The 22204-nt window shown below is 41.3% G+C and overlaps 1 protein-coding gene across 5 annotated transcripts in view; it reads left to right on the top strand.

Moving 5' to 3' along the window:
• The first annotated feature begins 9948 nt into the window (after positions 1-9948).
• rtel1 (regulator of telomere elongation helicase 1) overlaps positions 9949-22204 on the top strand; it is a 159888-nt gene continuing 147632 nt past the window's right edge. For 2 of the 5 annotated variants that reach the window (XM_043710325.2, XM_043710326.2), the window contains exons 1-3: positions 9949-10458; positions 14821-14930; positions 16215-16410. In XM_043710325.2, the coding sequence (XP_043566260.2) occupies positions 14829-14930; positions 16215-16410 (298 nt within the window). In that variant the 5' untranslated portion in view covers positions 9949-10458; positions 14821-14828. Of the gene's footprint in view, positions 10459-14820; positions 14931-16214; positions 16411-22204 lie in introns of those variants that run through there. The other 3 variants (XM_043710324.2, XM_043710323.2, XM_043710327.2) reach the window with 3 other exon arrangements.

Below are 22204 nucleotides of genomic sequence, written 5' to 3'. Positions count from 1 at the left end.
ATGCAGTTCCATGGATGCCAATTGTCCCTCAGTTTTTAACCTATGCAGCAAGTATAAATTTTTATAATAAATGCTTGCTAGCTATTCAGCTGTTGGGCTTTCTCAAGGAAAACAAATTGCTACCTGGAGGTGTGAAGTTCCTCCTTCTGGCCTTTATGGTTGTGTGATATTGCAACAACATCAATCTTGATATGGGTTAACAAAATTGTACAATCTTATGATGGTTACGAGGAGGTCATTTGGCATGTCATATCTGTGCTGCGTCTCATGTAACCCCACTCATACTCCTTTTCCACTTACTGTTACCATTCTTTCTCTTCAGATAATTATCCAATTATTTTGTGAAGGCCTCAATTGAATGCTGAGCTGATTTATTCAAAATCCAAAATACTCACTGCATGTAAAGATTTCTCCTTCTGTAATCATATAACTAAAGTTCCTCATTCTTGGAAAAGATTTGTGTGAATCGTTTCTTCACTGTCTCCAATTTGAGACAGAGATAGATAGGTTCTTGGTTAGGAAGGGGATCAAAAGTTAAGGGGATAAGGCTGCAGAATGGCTGGAGAAACACATCAGCCATGATTGAATGGTAGAACAGACTGAATGGGCCAAATGGGCTAATTCTGGTCGTGTGTCTTATGGTCTTCTTATGGTCAAATACCTTCACATCCTTCCTCAAGTATGGAGCAAGAATTTTGCCCCATAAGCCTCTCTAACTCAACCTTAAATATATTCAATATTGGAACAAGCAGAACCACCTGGGGCTGAGAATGTTAAGTGTTTGATACCACTGAATGAAGAATTTTTTCCTCATCTCTGTCCTAAATGATTACTTTCTTGTTCTAAATGCCCCAGCTGGGGGAACAGCATCTCAGTATCTAGCTGACCAAGCCCCTTCATAATCTTGAATATTTCAATGAGATCACCCATTGTTCCCAACACCAGATAAAATAGACCCAATTTACTTAGCTTCTCATCTTAGGACAACCCTCATATCACATGGACCAAAGCACTGTCGCTGGAAGCTTGATTACTTTGTATAATGTGGGGATCAGTGTTCGGCTACACCCTGCTTACGGTATACAGAAATGACTTAGACTTAAACATAGGAGGGTTTGTCAGTAAGTTCATGGATAATACAAAAATGGGTGGATGGTAAATATTGAGGAATATAGTCTTAGATTACAGGAGGATAGACAGGCTATTTATCATTGGCAAATGGAATTCAATCCAGATAAGTCTGAGGTGCATTGCGCAAAATAAACAAGGCAAGGGAATACAATACTTGATGAATGGTAGGACCCTGGGAAGCATCGAGGATCACTCTTGGTGTGCTCATCCCATGGTCCATTAAGGACAGATGGATAAAGTGGCTAAGGAGGCATATGGGATACTTGCCTTTATTAGCCAAGGCACAGGGTTTAAGAACAGGAAGGTTAGTGCTGAAATTGTATAAATTATTGGTCAGGCCACAGCTAGACTATTTGTGTGCAATTCTGGAATCCATATTGGCGGGAGGTTTGCTACAGCTCATCAGAAGGTTTAAACTGGATTGGCAGGGAGGTGTGAACCTGAGTTATGGATCAGATGATCGAGTAAGCGGTGAACAGAGAGTCTGCGAAGAGGGATAGGCACTTGATAGGGCAAAGGTGCCATCAGTATGATGTTTGTAGCCATTAATGAGACTTGGGTATTCCAGGGTTTAGATGCTTCAAAAAGAAGTGTGTGTGTGTGTAAAAGAGGTGGAGGAGTAGCATTGCTAATCAGGGATAGTATCACAGCTGCAGAAAGGGAGATCAGCAAGGAGAGTTTATCTACAGAGTCAGTATGGGTGGGTGTCAGAAAGGGAGCAGTCACTTTATTGGGAGTTTTCTACGGACTCCCAATAGCAACAGAGACATGGAGGAGCAGATTGGGAGGCACATTTGGGAAAGGTGCAGAAGTAACAGGGTTGTTCTCATGGGTGATTTTAACTTCCCTAATATTGTTTGGAACCTCCTTAGTTCAAATAGTTTAGATGGAGCAGTTTTTTGTCAGGTGTTTACAGGAAGGGTTCCTGACTCGATATGTTGATAAGCTGACTAGAGTAAAGGCCATATTGGATTTGATACTTGGCAACAAACTATGCCAGGTGTCAGATCTCATGGTGGGAGAGCATTTCGGTGATAGTGATCACAACTCCCTGCCCTTTACTATAGTCACGGAGAGGAATAGGAGCAGATGGTATGGGAATGTATTTAATTAGGGTAGGGGGAGTCACAATGCTATTAGGTCGGAACTGGGGTGCCGAAATTGGGAATATATGTTCTCAGGGAAATACACAACTGAGATTGTTTAGGGAGCACTTGCTGATAATGCTGGACAGGTTTGTTTCACTGAGGCAAGGAAGAGATGATAGGTTGAAAGAACCTTGGGTGACAAGGGATGTGAAATATCTTGTCAAGAGGAAGAAGGAAGCTTACTTACGGGTGAGAAGGCAAGGATCAGAAAGGCTTTGGAGGGTTACAAGGTAACCAGGAAGGAACTGAAGAATGGACTTAGGAGAGCTAGAAGGGAGTATGAAAACGCTTTAGCAAGTAGAACTAAGGAAAATCCTAACTACGCTTATGTGAGGAATAAGAAGCTGGCCAGAGTGAGGGTAGGGTCAATCAGGGATAGTGGAGGGAACTTGCGCCTGCAGTTGGAGGAGGAATGGGAGGTCCTTAATGAATACTTTGCTTCAGTATTCACAACTGAGAGGGACCTTGATGTTTCTGAGGACAGCGTGAAATGAACTGATATGCTAGAGCAGGTTGATGTTAGGAAGGAGGATGTGCTTAAAAAAAACATAAAACTAGATAAGTCCCCTAGGGCTATACCATAGGTCACTACAGGATGTGAGAAAAGAGATTTCTGCACCTTTGGCGATTATCTTTGCATCCTTACTGTCGACTGGAGTAGTACCAGATGATTGGAGAGTGTCAAATGTTATTCTCCTGTTCTAGAAAGGGAATAGGGATAACCCTGGGAATTACAGATAAGTCAGCATTACATCTGTGGTGTGCAAGGTATTGGAGAGGATTCTGAGAGAATTTATGATTACTTGGAAAACCATAGTTTGATTAGAGATAGTCAGCATGGCTTTGTAAGGTGCAGGTCATGCCTCACAAACTTTATTGAATTCTCTGAGGATGTGACAAAACATGTTGATGAAGATAGATCAGTGGATGTGGTGTACGTGGATTTTAGGAAGGCATTTGATAAGGTTCACCATGGTAGACTCATTCGGAAAGTAAAGAGGCATGGGATACAGGGAAACCTGGCAATCTGGCTACAGAATTGACTGACCGATAGAAGACAGAGGGTGGTAGTAAATGGAAAATATGCAACCTGAAGCTTGGTGTAGTTATATAGGGATTGGTTCTTGGACCTCTAGTCTTTGTGATTTTTATCAATGACTTGGCTGAGGAAGTGGAAGGGTGGGTTAGTATGTTTGCCGATGACATGGAGGTTGGTAGATAGTGTGGAGGGCTGTTGTAGGTTGCAACAAGACATTGATAGGATGCAGAACTGGGCTGGTAAGTGGCAGATGGAGTTCAACCTGGAAAAGTGTGAAACCATTCACTTTGGAAGATCGAATTTGAATGCAGAATACACGGTTAAATGCGGGATTTTTGGCAGTGTGGAGGAACAGAGGGATCTTGGGTCCATGTCTATAGATCCCTCAAAGTTGCCATCCAAGTTGTTAGGGTTGTTAAGAAGGCGTATGGTGTGTTGGCTTTCATTAGCAGGGGGATTGAGTTTACGAGCCACATGGTTATGCTGCAGCTCTATACAGCCCTGGTTAGACCACACTTGGAATATTGTGTTCAGTTCTGGTTCGCTTCACTATAGGAAAGATGTGTAAGCTTTAGAAAGGGTGCAGAGGAGATTTACCAGGATGCTGCCTGGACTAGGGAGTATGTCTTATGAAGAAAGGTTGTGGGAGCTAAGGCTTTTCTCATTGGGGCGAAGAAGGATGAGAGGTGACTTGACAGAGGTGTACAAGATGTTGGGAGGTGTAGATAGAGTGGGAGGCCAGAGACTTTTTTCCCATGACGGGAATGTCTATCATGAGAGGACATAATTTTAAGGGTATTGGAGCAAGGTTTAGGGCAGATGTCAGAGGTCAGTTCTTTACACATAGAGTGGTGGGTGCATGGATTGCACTGCCACCAGTGGTAGTAGAATCAAATACATTTGGGACATTTAAGCGACTCTTGGATAAGCACATGGAAGAAAGTACAATGAAGGGTATGAAGATTATTTTGATCTTAGAGTAGGATAAAAGGCTGGCACAGCATTGAGAGTTGAGGGGCCTGTACTGTGCTGTACAGTTCTATGTTCATTGCTTATATTATAGGAGGGAGGTGATTGTAGTGGAGAAGTGAGATTCACTTGGAACTTGCCTGGACTGGACAGTTTTAGTTATCACATTAGATAGACTGCAGTTGTTTCCCTTGGAGCAGAGGACACTGAGGGGAGACAGGATTGAGATGTATAAAATTATGAGGGGCATAGATAGGGTAGACTGGGGGCAAAGATTTAAGGTCAGAGGCAGAAGTTTAGAGGGGATGTGAGGAACGTTGTCTGTATCCAGAAGGTGGTAGGAATCTGGAGCTCATTCACTGTAAGGATGGTAGAAGCAGAACCCCTCATAACAGTTAAGGAATATTTAGATGTACAGTTGCAATGCAAAGGCACACAAGGCTATGGGCCAAGTGCTGGAAAATACAATTAGAATTGTTGGTGCTTGTTTTTGATTTGTGTAGACTTGATGGGCCAAAGTGCCCTTTCCTGTGCTACAGAGCTCTGTGACTCAATGCTGGAATGTTACCTCACCTCCTATGCTTTGCATATTTCTGATATGTGAATGTTTTGCTCCACTTGAATCAGAAGCTGCATCTAAGAATTCTCTAAAATGTCTTAGTGGGCTCCATCCTATGTTTAAATTATTGTTCGAAACAGAACAGTCAAATAACCTCATTTCCTTGATGTTCTAACTGATAAATTAGCCAGAGTTCTCCATTGCTATCTTCTTAGGCCAGAATACACATTGAGATTCTTCTAATTCCATGTACTGTAAGACTGGTCTTATTGGCACTTCATCAATTGGATCCAAGCCATTTGTTCACCATGTATGCTTTAGGTTGAAGTAGAGCACGTCAAAGCAATCCTTTGTAATAATAGTTGTCATTATTAGATAATTTCTCTCTGTATACCTAAGGCTATTGCTTTTGATTGTGAAAAGTGCCCAGTTTACTTCAGATGACACCGGAAAGGCAAGATTTCTTAGAAGTTTAAGCAATAGGTGAAATTTGCTGTTTGTCACTGCTGCTTTATGGAAGGTGTTTGCTCCAAACAGAATGCTGTCACTAAGACAAAAGGATGTTCTGCCTATGACACAAATATGTAATGTAGTATATGAATTTCATTATTAGTGTGATGCCATGTGCATACATCGTACATCTCAAAGACAGGCAGATTGTATCAGACAGTGTGTTCCTCCAGCTGTTCATTACAAGGAAGATAATGATTACACCCAACCAGCCCACGTTTGCAAAACTCACAATACAGTAGATCATTGGATCACACTGCAATTTGGTAATGTTTGCTAAATAGCCTTGTTTATGTGAAGTATTACACTAACAACCAACTTAGAATTGACTGCCAGGCTTGCACTGTAGTGCATGTGTGTTACTGGAAGCTTCATGTATGAACATACAATACCCTGTTCTTTGCAGACAGAAAGAATATGTTCATACACTGTACCCATTTCAAGTCAACAAAATAAGTGACAGCCATTTGCTGGTTCATTTCTCAGGACAATATCTTGACCAATTAGAGTCTGCCTGTGTGGTATAAAATTGAGAAGAGGCCTGGAAGTCAAGTGGTGCATTCTCCATTCCAAAGCCCTTACCAATCAGAGTCGACTTACCAACCAATCAGCACTTTCCTCTCATGCTGTATAAATGTTGGTTTTTCCTTAAATTGGTATTTTTGCAAACTGTCCTGTTGCATGATGAATAACTATGACATAATCTGTCAATATTCAGCAATACACAACAGAAACTAATGAAATGTATGCAATGCATGAAACTTGACAACATTTGCAGGGGCATTAAGATATATAGCTGATGAAAAAACTATTATTAGTTTAACCATTAAGCACATTCACCTGCAAAAATACATTTAGAAATGCTTAAATGAAATAGGAAACAGAATCAAAAAACGCTAGAGACACTCAGATGTTCAGGCAGCTTCTGCGTCTAGAATGGGCAAGTTGCTTCACAGGTTGAACTTCCAATCTGAACTAGGTAAATAGGCAAAGTCTTTTCTCTGGGGTCGTGGAGTCAGAACTAGAGGGCATAGGTTTAGGATGAGAGAGGAAAGATAAAGAAGAGACCTACGGGGCAACTTTTTCACACTGAGGGTGGTACATATACGGAATGAGCTGCCAGAGGAAGTGGTGGAGGCTGGTACAATTGCAACATTTAAGAGGCATTTGGATGGGTATATGAATAGGAAGGGTTTGGAGGGATATGGGCCGGGTGCTAGCAGGTGGGACTAGATTGGGTTGGGATATCTGGTTGGCATGGACGGGTTGGACTGAAGGGTCTGTTTCCATGCTGTACATCTCTACAACTCTATGAGGTATCAGGACAAATGCATGAGAAAAGTTTATCCTAATTTATGCAAGTTCCATGTGCTTGTGGGTGTAGATTCATTATTGTAGTTAATTTCCTGTCATTTAGAAAATACTTAATACAGTATATTATTTCCTCATCTTTCTGTAAACCAACGACTATGATACATATATTGGAAGTTAACAACCTATTTCATATCAACTATACTACAGCTAATGGGAGTGCAGATACTTGTGAAATGTTTTATTATGGTGGCATGCTCTCCAGCTCCAGTGTACCCAAATCTGTACAGATACTCATTCATTTTAATTGTAGTGTTAACCAGAGTTGAATTACATAATTCTAAAAAATAAACAAATTATGTTTATTAATTCTTTTTAATTGCTAATCCAACCGTTAGTTATCGTAAATCATATTCCTCACATTTTCTAGCATTAATAGTCCTGATTCCATCTTAAGTTCTTCTGCATTTAATGGATTTTTAGATTTTTTATGAGAATCTTAAAAATTAAATGTGGTACAGTAGACTACTGAAAAGAGAAGTCCGGCTCAGCAAATGGTATGCCTAATTTTCCTGTTACAATCCCCAAATGAAATCAGATAGGGTATTGGGAATGGTGGGAAAATGTATCAGTGAGGCCAAGCAAACTAAATTTTCCTTTGCCTATCTTCTCTGTAACTATTGCTGGCCATTTATTTCACACATGACAAATAAAAACATTGTCAGCCTTCCTTTCTCCATCTTATTTCCACCTGCTAGATCCTTGGCGTATTTAGTAGCAAGTGGCTCGAGGCACTGAAATATAACGGTAAAACCATTAAGCACAGCAACAGAAAGAGAGCCCTGATAAATGCCTCTTCTCCTTTCAGTTCAACTCTAACTTATCATTGTAAGCCTTGGTCTCTTTTCAACACCTGATTTAGTTATGGTTGGGTTGCATCTTTAGGTGATTTTCTGTCTCTTTAATCTAGATATTTGCCCGCTTGTGTCAATTTGAGACATCATAGGCTATTTAGTTACCCCTTTTTATATAATTTGCTGTTCATGGTGAAATGGTAGGCTCTGTCCCAAAGCCAGAACCAGAGATTCACCAACACAATGGCTATGGTGTTTGAACTGATTATTCAGAGATGCCTGCAAATTGCTTATTGTTTACAGACTTTACATCTTTATTTCAAAAGTAGTTAAAGTCAAACCATTTAATAACATTAGGATGGGAAAATGCGTCTGCCAATGGGTGTGAAAGATGAATTAGAACAAAGAAAAGAACAAAGAAAATTTACAGCCCAGGTACAGGCCCTTCAGCCCTCCAAGCCTGTGCCGATCCAAATCCACTGTCTAAACCTATCGCCCAATTCCCTAACATTCATATCCCACCTACTCATGCATCTGTCCAGATGCACCTTAAATAAATCTACCATGCCTGCCACTACTACCTCTGCTGGTAACGCATTCCAGATGCCTATCACCTTCTGTGTACTTTTCGCATGGATCCCGCTTAAACTTTTCTCATCTCACCTTGAATGTGTCACCTCTCGTTATTGAATCCCTCACCCTGGGAAAAAGCTTATCTCTATCATCTCTGTCTATACCCTTCATGATTTTGCAGATGGCATTGAAGGAGGGAAGCTGACACTGAAGACACAAATAAAGATCAGATTTGTAAGCACAAAGCATACAAAGTATCTTGGCTTCATTTGGGGAATAGGCCTTCAGAATTAGGCTGAGGCTGAGCAAGAAATGGAGAAGACACAGATGTATACCATTTGCTGCAAGATGATCCCCCCCTAGGCATTGCCTGAGTTTAGATGTGATGGTGCCATCCCAATCACTTACTGGAAAATAATTTGCCATCCATAGATATTTCATAGAGTTTAATGATGCCTTTCCCATTGTGTCAATAGCAATCACTTTTTCATGAACAAACTGCCAAAAGAGGGTTGAAATGTATTTTCATTCAGCTGCTGATTTCTTAACAGTACAAGGCTTCTTTTCTGATTTTCTGCCTTTTTGTACAATACAACAATTTATTTAAAGGAAAGTGATTTTACTCCATCACTGTAGAACATTCATGTCTGCATTTTACATTATTTCTGTTCCTTTTATATTTGGAGTGGAGTAAAATAATCTGGAATAAATCACTAATCTGCTGGTGGCCATGTAACTCCTGGTGATTGTCGGTAAAAACTCGTCTAGTTCACCAATGACCTTTAGTGAACAAAATTTTCCATTTTTACCTGATCTGGCCTACATATACATTTTAAAATGTGTTGCTGGCTGGCCACTATTTGTTGTCCATCCCTAGTTGCCCTTGAGAAGGTGGTGGTGAGCTGCTTTCTTAAACCGATGCAGCCCATCTGTTGACCCACAATGCAAGCAGAGAGGGAATTCCAAGATTTTGTTCCAGTGACAATGAAGGAATGGCGATATATTTCAAAGTCAGGATGGAGAATGGCTTGGAGGGAAAATTGTTGGTGGTGTTCTCACTTACAAACCCATAACAGTGTGGTTGACTTTTAACTGCCCTCTTAATTACAGAAGCCATGATGTGAAATGCCAGTATTGGATTAGATTAGATTCCCTACAGTGTGGAAACAGGCCCTTCTGAAAAGTAACCCACTCAGACCCATTTCCCTCTGACTAATGCACCTGTGGGCAATTTTAGCATGGCCAATTCACCTCATCTGCACATCTTTGGACTGTAGGAGGAAACCAGAGCAAACCCACGCAGACACAGGGAGAATGTGCAAACTCCACACAGCCAGTCACCTAAGGCTGGAATCAAACCTGTGACCCTAGTGCTGTGAGGCCGCAGTGCTAACCACTTGAGGCTCCGTGCTGCCCCCAGATTGGGGAGGACAAAGTCAGAAGTCACATGCCACCACTTTTTATCCAACAGATTAATTTAAAATCACAAGCTTTCTAATCACTGCTCCTTCGTCAGGTGAAGGACCTTACCAGGTGTTGTGTGACTATTTGCAATTAGGCAAAGGCAATAAATGCTGACTTGGCCACATACTGTGAAGGAACAAAGCAAGTGTAACAAACCTCGGGAGTACTATAACATTAAAGGCGCTATATAAATAAAGGTTGTTGCTGCAAGTAAATGCCCGCTTCGTCAGGCGCCTTATAAAAATACAGCAGCACTTTGATATTATTAGCATTTCATTATAATTCAGACGTGGTGGTATTTTTAATGAGCATTCAACCACTTCCGAAGGATAGTTTGAAAACTCGGTTGACACTGAGCGAACTGAAAGGACAAGTTCCTGGAAGCCTGGTCCCTCCCCCGCGCCCAGCACAGTGACTGGGTCTGCACATGTGAAGCAGCAGCAATAGGGGCAGGAGCAGGAGCGCTAGAGGAGGAGCAGCCGAACCCGGGCTGATCTCAGGCAGGCGGCTGCAGCAAGGGAAGCGGTACCGGGGATCCTACAGCTCGCTCTCTGGCTTGGGCCCGTCACTCGTCTTTCCAGCAGCAAGGCGCTGCTCTCATCTGGAGGTCCCTGTAACTGGGTGAATGCAATAAGCTGGCTTCAAACTAACAACAAGGAAATCATCCCTCATCACCGAGATCCAGCAACAACTCCTCTCTGAGCTTCCAGTCTACCTTTGCTTATTTCAAATTAACTGATCACAAAGTTCACTTTTATGGGTTACTTAAATTGCCTGTTGCAAATCGTGGATTCGTTTAATATTTTTTAATGCAAACTTTGAATTATTTTAAATGAAGACTACTTGAACCAATTATCCAATGCAGTCCAATTTTTGTTCTCCCGCGTTTACATAACTGAGGTAATGCTTTTCTTTGGGAAACCTCGCGATTAGTGTGTTGCTGAAAGGGTTCATGTCGTTTCAATGTACAGACTGGAAACTGAAGGACAGGCTTAATCTGAAAATGACCTCTGGTCATTCATTGCCATGTTTATGCCGATTTTGGGATTGCACATTCCCACAGGTGGTATTCCTGGTGATCTGATTGTCCACTGTTATGAGCACATGAAATTTACAAATGTTGCAGTTAACTTGTCATGCGGGAAGTTAGTGTGTGACCATTATAAGTTAGTTGTCTGGAATTTCACTGAGTTACCATCATATGTTGTTAACTTACGCTCTGATTCCGTCCTCACTTTCTGTTTTGCCCTCTCCTCTGCTTGTAGTGGCCTCCAAATTATGATGATGTCCAGGACTTGAAAAAGTAATATTTTAAAATTGAGATTTTAAGATAAATTTAGTCATTATCAATTTAATGTTATTTGATAAGCTTGATTTTTAATTTCTAGCCCGAGACTTTTTATGTTATCACTATTGTCCAGAAGTCAAATATCAGGATCTTGCACTGACAATCCCAAACATCTGTGTACCTAGTCAATGGAAGAGATTTTGTAGAACTTATACATTGTCTCTTTTTAGCAAAGTTAAAACTTTTTGCCTTGCACTCATCAGGACTGACTGGCAAGAAACCAAACTTGGAAATAGAATATCAATTCATACAGCAACAGAAGAGGGTGCTGATTGGTTCAACTGTGGTTGACATGGAGATGCAGCAGGCACTATCAACTTTAGTCAGCTGAAAAATCTCGGATCAGGCAGGTAGTCTTCAATGGATCAGGGCATTGCTTGGGGGGAATACCACAACAATTGGATTTTTTTCATGACCCCGTCCTCCATAAAAAGGTGTGATTATATGGACAAATTTCTTTTGCCTGCACTGATCAGGATCTTGTGTGTTAATATGTAGCTTCTCGAATGTTCAGATGAACCAAGCTGCAAATCAAATAGATCACCTTAAGTTGTTTTCTGGTGCATCTGTTAGCACAGTCACAATTATATAATAATCTTGGAAATGGAGTCACAGGTAGATAGGATAGTGAAGAAGGCGTTTGGTATGCTTTCCTTTATTGGTCAGAGTATTGAGTACAAGAGTTGGGAGGTCATGTTGCGGCTGTACAGGACATTGGTTAGGCCACTGTTGGAATTGTGCAGTTCTGGTCTGCACCTATCGGAAAGATGTTGTGAAACTTGAAGGATTCAGAAAAGATTTACAAGAGTTTTGCCATGGTTGGGAGGATTTGAGTTATAAGGAGAGGTTGAATAGGCTAGGGCTGTTTTCCCTGGAGTGTCGGAGGCTGAGAGGTGACCTTATAGAGGCTTATAAAATCATGAGGGGCATGGAAAGGGTAAATAGACAAAGTCTTTTCCCTGGGGTGGGGTGAGTCCAGAACTAGAGGGCATAGGTTTAGGGTGAGAGGGGAAAGATATAAAAGAGACCTAAGGGGCAACTTTTTCACGCAGAGGGTGGTACATGTATGGAATGAGCTGCCAGAGGAATGTGGAGGCTAGTACAATTGCAACATTTAAAAGGCATTTGGATGAGTATATGAATAGGAAGAGTTTAGAGGGATATGGGCCAGATGCTTGCAGGTGGGACTAGATTGTGTTGGGATATCTGGTTGGCATGAATGAGTTGGATCGAAAGGTCTGTTTCCATGCTGTACATCTCTATGCCTCTCAATGTTATTTAACAGCAAGATTACATCTAATGTTGGCAGCTATGTTCTGAGGTTTATGAGTAATGATAAGCAGGATCAGCATACTGCCAATGTGTGGTGCTGGAAAAGTACAGCTGGTCAGGTAGCATCCAAGGAGGAGGAGAGTTGACATTTCGAGCACAGAGCTTATGCTTGAAACGCTGACTCTCCTGATCCTCGGATGCTGCACAACTGGCTGTGCTTTTCCAGCACCACACATATGCTCCCTATTACAAGCAACCAAAGGGATGTGTTGTTTGGTATAGTCCACCAGTCAATGGGACATACTGCCTATCTATCTGGTATCACATTGGCACTGATCACAGTATTCATTTGTGTGGTAAGCAAAACATTTTTTGACTGACAGCAGAATCTTGCTCATTGAGAATGCCACCAAGTGTTTACTGCAGAGAAGCAGAGTGATATAGCTAGCTGCACCTTTTGCTTAGATTTAGAGGCACCTTCCTGTTCCAGGGTAATTTCAAGTAGACTGGACAAAGTTCAGGGTTAAAAGTAGTGGAATTATGCCCTTTACTGACTTTGGACAATACAGACCAAATGATCAGGGTAGCCATTATTATGCAGAATAGTTTTGATATGCGCAATCTTGTCGTCATATTTGTATGGTGAGCAGGTGACCAGGGTGCTATTAACAAGGTTCATCTTGCAGTGTGTGGAACTATAGGAGTCTCCAACATATGTATTGATCAATGAGTGTAAGTTTCACCATTAGTTTAAATATCAGTTTCAGGTGCAGTGTGTTATAAAGTGCATTGGTGATTTTTAAATTTAATCTTGCACTATGGCATTGCTGGCTGAGTCATTAGATTAGATTAGATTACTTACAGTGTGGAAACAGGTCCTTCGGCCCAACAAGTCCATACCAACCCTCCGAAGAGCAACCCACCCAGACTCATTCCCCAACATTTACGCCTTCACCTACTACGGGCAATTTAGCATGGCCAATTCACCTTACCTGCACATTTTTGGACTGTGGGAGGAAACCGGAGCACCTGGAGGAAACTCTCACAGACACTGGGAGAATGTGCAAACTCCACGCAGACAATTGCCTGAGACGGGCATTGAACCTGGGTCTCTGGTGCTGTGAGGCAGCAGTGCTAGCTCACCTTATTACTTCAGAAGGTAGTAATGAACTGCATTTTTTTTTATTTGTTGACTAGGCCAACATTAACTGCCCAGAGGACAGTTAACAGTCAATCACAATGCTCTGGAGTCGCATATAGGCTGATTTTCTTACCTAAAGGCCATTAATGAACCAAATAGATCTTTACAGTGATCAATAACCATTGTGTGGACTATAGGCCATGTATAATTAAAAACAACCCATGGTGGGATTTGAACTCAAGCTTCCTCAGTGCATTAACCTGGAGTTCTAGCTTATTTGTCTTATGACATTACCACTACGCCACCACCTTTTGTTGAACCTTTGAAGACTTTTAATTATAGATAAGCCTGTTAGGAAGGGAATTCCAGAATTTGACCCAATGTTAGTGAATGAATGGTGGTATATTTCCTAGTCAAAATGCTGTGTGGCTTGGAGGAGAATTGCAGGTTATGATATTCCCAATCATCTTCTGTCCTTGATCTTAAAGGTAGTAAAGATTGTGCGTTTAGAATGTGCTGTTGAAGAAGCCTCAGTGAGTTGCTGCAATGTAATTATTAGATGGTTGCTGTCAGTGTGGAGGGAGTGAATGTTGAATGGGGTGCCAGTCCGCCAGGGTGCTTTATCCAGAAAGGTGCAAAGTGTCTTGTATGTTGTTGCAGCCAGACTGAATCTGTCAAGTGGAGAGTAATACTATCACACTTACTTGTGCCTTGTCAATAGCAGACAGGTGCTAGGAAGACAGTAGGCAAGTTAGTCATAAGGGTTCCTCGCTTCTGACCGGTTCTTGTAGCTGCTGTATTTATGTGATTGTTCCAATTCAGTTTCTGGCTAATGGTTTTCCCAAGATGGTTGTATATTTTGAAATTAGTGACTGACACATCTTTCACTGTTGCATGCTTTGGATTGTCTTCAAAAGCTTTCATTGAAAGGGATATCTAATCATATATAAACGTTGTAAGTGAAGATGCTGTGGACATGTTGTATTAGAATCCAGTAGAAATGAGGAAGAGTAGCATTGAGTTTTGCATTTTACTCACATGCTCATTTTTTTAAAAATTGGGCTTCAGTCTTTTTAAGCTTTTTCCTTTTAATTCATGAGGCAGGAAGGCAAATGGACGGTACTGGATATTTTGGTTACAAAGCAGAAAAATCTTGAATGTAATGATCAAACAAGAAGTTGCGGATTAAAAACAGGAAATGCTGGAAATACACAGCAGGTCAGATAGCATTCATGGATAGAAAAGCAGAGTTGAACAAACTGTATTCTAATGAAAGGTCATTGACCTGAAATGATAATTCTCTTCCCTCTTCACAGATGCTGTCAGATTTGCTGAATATTGCCAGTACTTTCTGTTTATGTTCCTGATTTCCAGCATTTTTAGTGTTTTTCTTTGCTTTTCTATTAGTAAACTTTGGAAAATTTATAAATATTATCACACTCAAGTCATGTATTCTCTTCTTAATTTTAATTACTTCTGGTTTTTATTTTGTTGTCTTTAGATACCAAGATGCCCAAAATACAGCTTGATGGGATTACGATAGATTTTCCTTACATTCCTTATAAATGCCAAGAAGATTATATGTCTAAGGTGATAGAATGTTTGCAAAAGGTAATATGACCATAGTAATGTAGCTTTATTATCACTATTTTACACCTGACATCGAAAAGATTTCATTAATGTTGCAGCAAACCAAACTAATAATTCATTCAATAGAACGAGGAATTTGCTGCAGCTCTCTAAACATGAAAGGAGGCATTTCTAACACTGCAGTGTTGTTACAATCTATAGTCAGAGCAAACTGCTGTATTACTTTGTGTTACTGCAAGAAAATAATTTTAATACTTTTGTGAAATTGAAAGCTGGATATTTCTAATCCTTTTTCACTAAGATTATGTTTAGTTTTTCCGTATTATTGTGCAGTAGCAATGTAACTTACCCGCAGTAGGGTTGAAGTTACCACTCCTCCACTGATATAGATGCTTCTATTCTTGTTTTTGGTCTCTTTCGCACTCTTGCACCCATTCTCTCTCATCATCTGAACTCAATTGCACTGATGCCAATTATACTGCCCCACTCTCTTATTGCTGGGACTTGAGAATCAGTCTAGAATCATGGTGAGTTGTATGGCTTCATAATGCAGTCACATAAGCCACAATGAGAAACCCGAATTGTATCCTAAACAGTGTATGAATTATTATTAGCTTGATCCTGTGCTGTGCTGTTGGCTGAAATATTGTTTTTGTTTATAAAATCCAATTCCTAGTGGGTGAAAGGTCACAAAACCAAACTACCCTTAATGAGTATAACGTGACCATCGTCTTCTTGACCAACAGCTAATAGGTGGCGGAGCACCGCTGTTCTATTCACTCTTTAATCCTTGGGAGTATTACTAGCTTCAGTGGTCAAAACTCAGGACAGAGACAGCAGTCTTTGGCAATGAATTATGGTAGGCATTTCTTAAACAACCTTGTGTGTAAGGTGTTATCTACTAAATTTAGTGCATGCGGCTAAAACAGTGTTGTAGTAGTTACCCTTGTGACAAGTTGGTGATTTCTACTTGGCACTGTACCAGTTGATATTGTTGTCTGTATATTATAAAATAATTTTTGGCTAGTTATGAGTTATGGAACTTTTTGCTAAATAAGTTGTGTTCTTCATATGTGTTGAGGTTTAGCTTTAAATGGCCAAGAGCAGAAATTTTCCCCATGTGTTATTTAGAAACTGACTAGTGTATGAAGCTTTATCAATCCACCAATTTGTTTTTGTTTTCCAAATCTTTCCTCTCTCCTTTCTGCAAGTACTCAAGGAAGACTAACTTGAGATACTTTTGACAGTGAATTAGTGTTCTCTGAAAGGAATGCTTTTATGAATCATTCTCTTCTTGTATTGCAGAAAGTAAATGGGATTCTAGAAAGCCCTACTGGTACAGGAAAAACGCTTTGTCTTTTGTGTGCTGCTTTGGCCTGGAGGGAACATGTAAGAGACAGTATTTCAGCAAGTAAAATATCCCGTCAGTTAAATGGGCAAGAACTTTTTGATGGTCGATCTCTGTCTTCATGGGGCAGTGCATCTGTAGATGCTGATTCAGGTAAACTCAACTTTTGTCATTGTTTTCCCTTGTTCCATCAATTGTCTGTTTTCCTGTAACCAGTGATTCACATAGAGTCCTGTTCTGAAGGCCCTGATCCCCCTCTATCTTCTAACAAAATATCAGTGATTGCTTTGGCCATCATAAAATGGGATGCAACACAAATGATTCACTTTTGACAAACCTGATGAGCGGAAATGTCGATTCCAATGAGATTTATGAAACATGGCTGCAAATTAGAACCCTGAATGCTTTGTTGCTCTTCCTAGACCTGATGCATTGCTACAAGTTGCAATGCTGCCACCAATGCATCTGTTCTAGTTTGAGAACAAATCTGGAAAATTCATCAAAATATTTTTACAACCTACCTTGATGAGTTAATTGAATAAACACCCAACACTGTATTATCTAGTTGGAAAATGTCTGTATTGCTAACCAATTACACTCCTGATGCAATATCTTAATTTAAGGAGTTTTTAAAACTTCACCAAAGGATGTATTAAAATTAGATATGTTTTGTGTATGAATCAAGAGCATTAATGAGCGGCATGGGGGCTCAGTCGTTAGCACTACTGCCTCAATACCAGGGATTTGAGTTTGATTCCAATCTTGGGTGCCTGTCAGTGTGGAATTTGCATATCCTCCCCGTGTTTGTGTGGCTTTCCATTGGGTGCTCCAGCTTCCTCCCACAGTTCAAAGATGTGCAGGTTAGGTGGATTGGCTGTACTAAATTTCTCTGTAGTGTTGAGGGATGTGCAGGTTGGATGGATAAATGTCAAGATACAGGGGTAGAGTTGGATGGTCTGCAGAGTGATGGGGCAGACTCGATGGTCTAAATGGCTTCTTTCCATGCTGTAGGGATACTATGATTTAATAATGTGTTGTCAATACCCTATTCCTGAGCTTAAAGTAAAAGTTAACCAGGATTCCTTTCTTCTATGACTACTAGACGAATGGATATGTTGATGCCAGATAGACTTTGCTCTTTAATGGTTAAGTGCTGTGTAAACACAAAAGAAACTTTATTGTGCTGAGATATCAGAGACTCACTGCTGCTTCTCAAACTCTTTAATGTGTGTTAACTTGCTTAGAGACAAAAGATGAGGATGCAAATGTGTTTTTATATTAAAATAAATCACTTTTTACCATAAATTAACTCAGAAATTTAACTGTGCCTGAATATTATGTAAGGAAACAAAATCCAATGTAAAATAAAATTGGATTTAAAAGCCTTTCATTTACTTTTTTCAAGCATGTGAAATCCCTGCAGTATATGTTCAGATATCCTAAATTTGAGTTACTTTCAGGCCTCCATTGGCCTTAAATAGCTTTATTCACATTGATCTGGAACATTCTCACAGTTTAGGCAAGGGATAACTCCAAACACAAGCAATTACGATTATTTGGTCAGCAGACTGAAGGTATCTGCATCGTACTGTTCAGTACTATGACATGAAAAGTACTGTGTCACTGTTATGTACAGGTAGTTCTGAGATAAGCACACATTTCAGTAGTGTGATTTGGCTGTAATGTCGCTGAAGAATTAGGGAAGGGTCTTTTGGAGACTTTGAATAGCGCGATTCCAGCGGGAATTGGTTTGTGTGCTTCGTTGTGCGCATGCGCCGATGTGTGCCAAAGTCTCTGTGCTGTTATGCACACATGCTGGTGCCCGTGCTGAAGTCTCTGCGCCGTTCTGCCCATGTGCCAATGTCAGCTGCTGACAGAGCCACTTTCTGTGAGAGGTACTGTACAGAGAGCAGCTTTCTTACATTTTGTAAATGTACTCTGTAAAATTCACTTTGTTTAATTAAGAAATATGATTTCAGCATTCATTCAGGCTGTGCTGTGCTTGTGTTAAACTTTTGGGTGATTTTTGTTGCGATCGTGAGTAATTTTTCTTTATATTTTGTTGGCCTGCCCCTAACCCCACTTTTCCCCTCGGCCCCATTATTTCTATTAAGAGTTCTCTATTAAGTGAGGTTTCACTGGAATGGTATTATAGGAGAACTACCCATACAGTAGAACTTTAAATGATACTTGGGTTTTCGTGCATTCCAGAAGTGAAATACTTGTGTTCAGCTTTGCTTTTGTTTAAGTTATAACATGAAAATGTGATGAGAAGAGAGTGAATAATTTAATAAACAATTGTGATTATGTTGAAATGTTCATTTTTATGATAAATTAACAAAGTAACGAACCAAAGGTTTTACTAAACCTTTGACTAAGGCACAAGGTTTTGTTAAATAGGACCCTTAAAGAGAGCTATATTGACACATTTACAGGATGACTTCAAATAAAGAGATATAACTTATGATCTGGAATGAAAACAAAAGTGCTGCATAAACTTAGCAGCTCCAGACACAGATACACAGTCAGCACTTCATTTTCTATTTGGGCACTTTACAGTCGTTGGACTCTATGTTCCATTTTGATACTTCCCAACCCCTCATCCAGTATATATAGAACATAGAAGAATACAGCGCAGTACAGGCCCTTTGGCCCTCGATGTTGCGCCGATCCAAGCCCACCTAACCTACACTAGCCCACTATTCTCCATATGCCTATTCAATGCCCGCTTAAATGCCCATAAAGAGGGAGAGTCCACCACTGCTACTGGCAGGGCATTCCATGAACTTACGACTCGCTGAGTAAAGAACCTACCCCTAACATCTGTCCTATACCTACCACCCCTTAATTTAAAGCTATGCCCCCTCGTAATAGCTGACTCCATACGTGGAAAAAGGTTCTCATGGTCAACCCTATCTAAACCCCTAATCATCTTGTACACCTCTATCAAGTCACCCCTAAATCTTCTTTTCTCCAATGAAAACAACCCCAAGTGCCTCAGCCTTTCCTCATACGATCTTCCTACCATACCAGGCAACATCCTGATAAACCTCCTCTGCACCCGTTCCAGTGCCTCCACATCCTTCCTATAATATGGCGACCAAAACTGCACACAATACTCCAGATGCGGCCGCACCAGAGTCTTATACAACTGCAACATGACCTCAGGACTCCGGAACTCAATTCCTCTACCAATAAAAGCCAGTACGCCATATGCCTTCTTCACCGCACTATTTACCTGGGTGGCAACTTTCAAAGATCTGTGTACATGGACACCAAGATCCCTCTGCTCATCCACACTACCAAGTATCCAACCATTAGCCCAGTACCCCATCTTCTTGTTACTCTTAACAAAGTGAATCACCTCACACTTAGCTACATTGAACTCCATTTGCCAGCACTGCAGCTTATCTATATCCCGCTGTAACCTGCCACATCCTTCCTCACTGTCAACAACTCCTCCGACTTTCGTATCATCCGCAAACTTGCTCACCCAACATTCTAGCCCCTCCTCCAGGTCATTTATAAAAATGACAAACAGCAATGGTCCCAAAACAGATCCTTGCGGAACACCGCTAGTAACGGCACTCCGAGATAAACCTTTACCATCAACTACTACCCTCTGTCTTCTTCCAGCCAGCCAATTCCTAATCCAAACCTCCAACTCACTCTCAATGCCATACCTCCGTATTTTTTGAAGTAGCCTACCATGGGGAACCTTATCAAACGCCTTACTAAAATCCATTTACACCACATCTATGGCTTTCCCCTCGTCCACCTCCTTAGTCACCTTCTCAAAGAATTCAATAAGGTTTGTGAGGCACGACCTGCCCTTCACAAAACCATGCTGACTATCCTTGATCACATTATTCCTATCCAGATGTTCATAAATCCTATCCCTTACAATTCTCTCTAAGACTTTGCCCACAACAGAAGTGAGACTCACCGGCCTATAGTTACTAGGGTTATCCCTACTCCCCTTCTTGAACAAGGGAACCACATTTGCTAGCCTCCAGTCTTCTGGCACTACTCCTGTAGACAACAAGGACATAAAAATCAAGGCTCTGCAATCTCCTCCCTTGCTTCCCAGAGAATCCTAGGATAAATGCCATCAGGCCCAGGGAACTTATCTATTTTCACCCTTTCCAGAATTTCCAACACCTCTTCCCTACATACCTCAAAGCCATTCATTCTACTTAATTGTGACTCCGTATTCACATCGGCAACAATGTCCTGTTCCTGAGTGAATACTGACGAAAAGTATTCATTCAGTGTCTCCCCAATCTCTTCAGCCTCCACACGCAACTTCCCACTACTATCCTTGACTGGACCTATTCCTACCCTAGTCATTCTTTTATTCCTGACATACCAATAGAAAGCCTTGGGGAGTTTTCCCTAATCCTACCAACTAATGACCTTTCATGTCCCCTCCTTGCTGCTCTTAGCTCTCTCTTCAGGTCCTTCCTGGCTACCTTATAACTCTCAATCACCCCAAATGAACCTTCATGCCTCATCTTTACATAGGCCGCCCTCTTCCATTTAACAAGGGCTTCCAATTCCTTATTAAACCACTGCTCCCTCACACGATCCTTTCCTCCCTGCCTGACAGGTACATACTTATCAAGGACACTCAATAGCTCCTTGAAGAAGCTCCACATATCAATTACGCCTTTGCTTTGAAGCCTACTTTTCCAAGGTACGCATCCTAAGTCATGCCTCACCGCATCAGAATTTCCCTGCCCCCAGCTATAACTCTTGCCCTGCAGTGCACACTTATCCCTCTCCATCACTAGAGTAAAAGTCACCGAATTGTGGTCACTGTCCCCAAAGTGCTCACCTACCTCCAATTCTAACACCTGGCCTGGTTCTTTACCCAGAACCAAATCCAGAATGGCCTCACCTCTTGTTGGCCTATCTACATATTGTGTCAGGAAACCCTCCTGCACACATTGGACAAACACCGACCCATCTAACGAACTTGAGCTATAGCTTTCCCAATCAATATCAGAAAAGTTAAAGTCCCCCATAACAACAGCCCTATTACTTTCACTCTTCTCCTGAATCATCCTCGCAATCCTTTCTTCTACGTTTCTAGGACTATTAGGAGGCCTGTAAAAAAAACTCCTAACAGGGTGACCTCACCTTTCCTATTCCTAACCTCAGCCCAAACTACCTCAGATGGCGAGTCTTCATCCATCGTCCTTTCCACCGTTGTAATACGATCTTTGACAAGCAATGCCACACCTCCCCCTCTTTTACCCCCACCTCTGACCCTACTAAAACATTTAAACCCTGGAACCTGCAACAGCCAATCCTGTCCCTGTTCTACCCATGTCTCCATAATAGCCACAACATCGAAGTCCCAGGTACCAACCCATGCTGCAAGTTCACCTACCTTATTTCGTATACTTCTTGCATTGAAGTATACACACTTCAAGCCACTTTCCTGTTTACAGGCGCCCTTCTTTGAGATTGATGCCATGTTCCTAACCTCCCTGCACTCCAGGTCCTGCATCCTAAAGCTACAGTCTAGGTTCCCATGCCCCTGCAGAGTTAGTTTAAACCCCCTCCCCCTCCCCCCAAGAGCACTAGCAAACCTCCCCCCAAGGATATTAGTGCCCCTCAGGTTCAGGTGTAGACCATTCTGTTTATAGAGGTCCCACCTTCCCCAGAAAGAACCCCAGTTATCCAAATACTGGAATCCTTCCCTCCTGCACCATCCCTGTAGCTACGCATTTAACTGTTCTCTCTCCCTATTCCTCGACTCTCTATCACGTGGCACGGTTAACAAACCAGAGACAACAACTCTGTTCGTTCTAACTCTGAGCTTCCAACCTAGCTCCAAGAAAGCCTGCCTAACATCCTCAGCCCTCCTCCTACCTTTGTCATTGGTGCCAATGTGGACCACGACTTCGGGCTGCTCCCCCTCCCCCTTAAGGACCCGGAA

Source organism: Chiloscyllium plagiosum, unplaced genomic scaffold, assembly GCF_037043375.1.
Source record: "Chiloscyllium plagiosum isolate Xiang-an unplaced genomic scaffold, Cpla_swu_hap1 HiC_scaffold_15, whole genome shotgun sequence".
NCBI classification, from domain to species: Eukaryota; Metazoa; Chordata; class Chondrichthyes; order Orectolobiformes; family Hemiscylliidae; genus Chiloscyllium; species Chiloscyllium plagiosum.
This window is presented reverse-complemented; position numbering and strand designations above follow the sequence as displayed.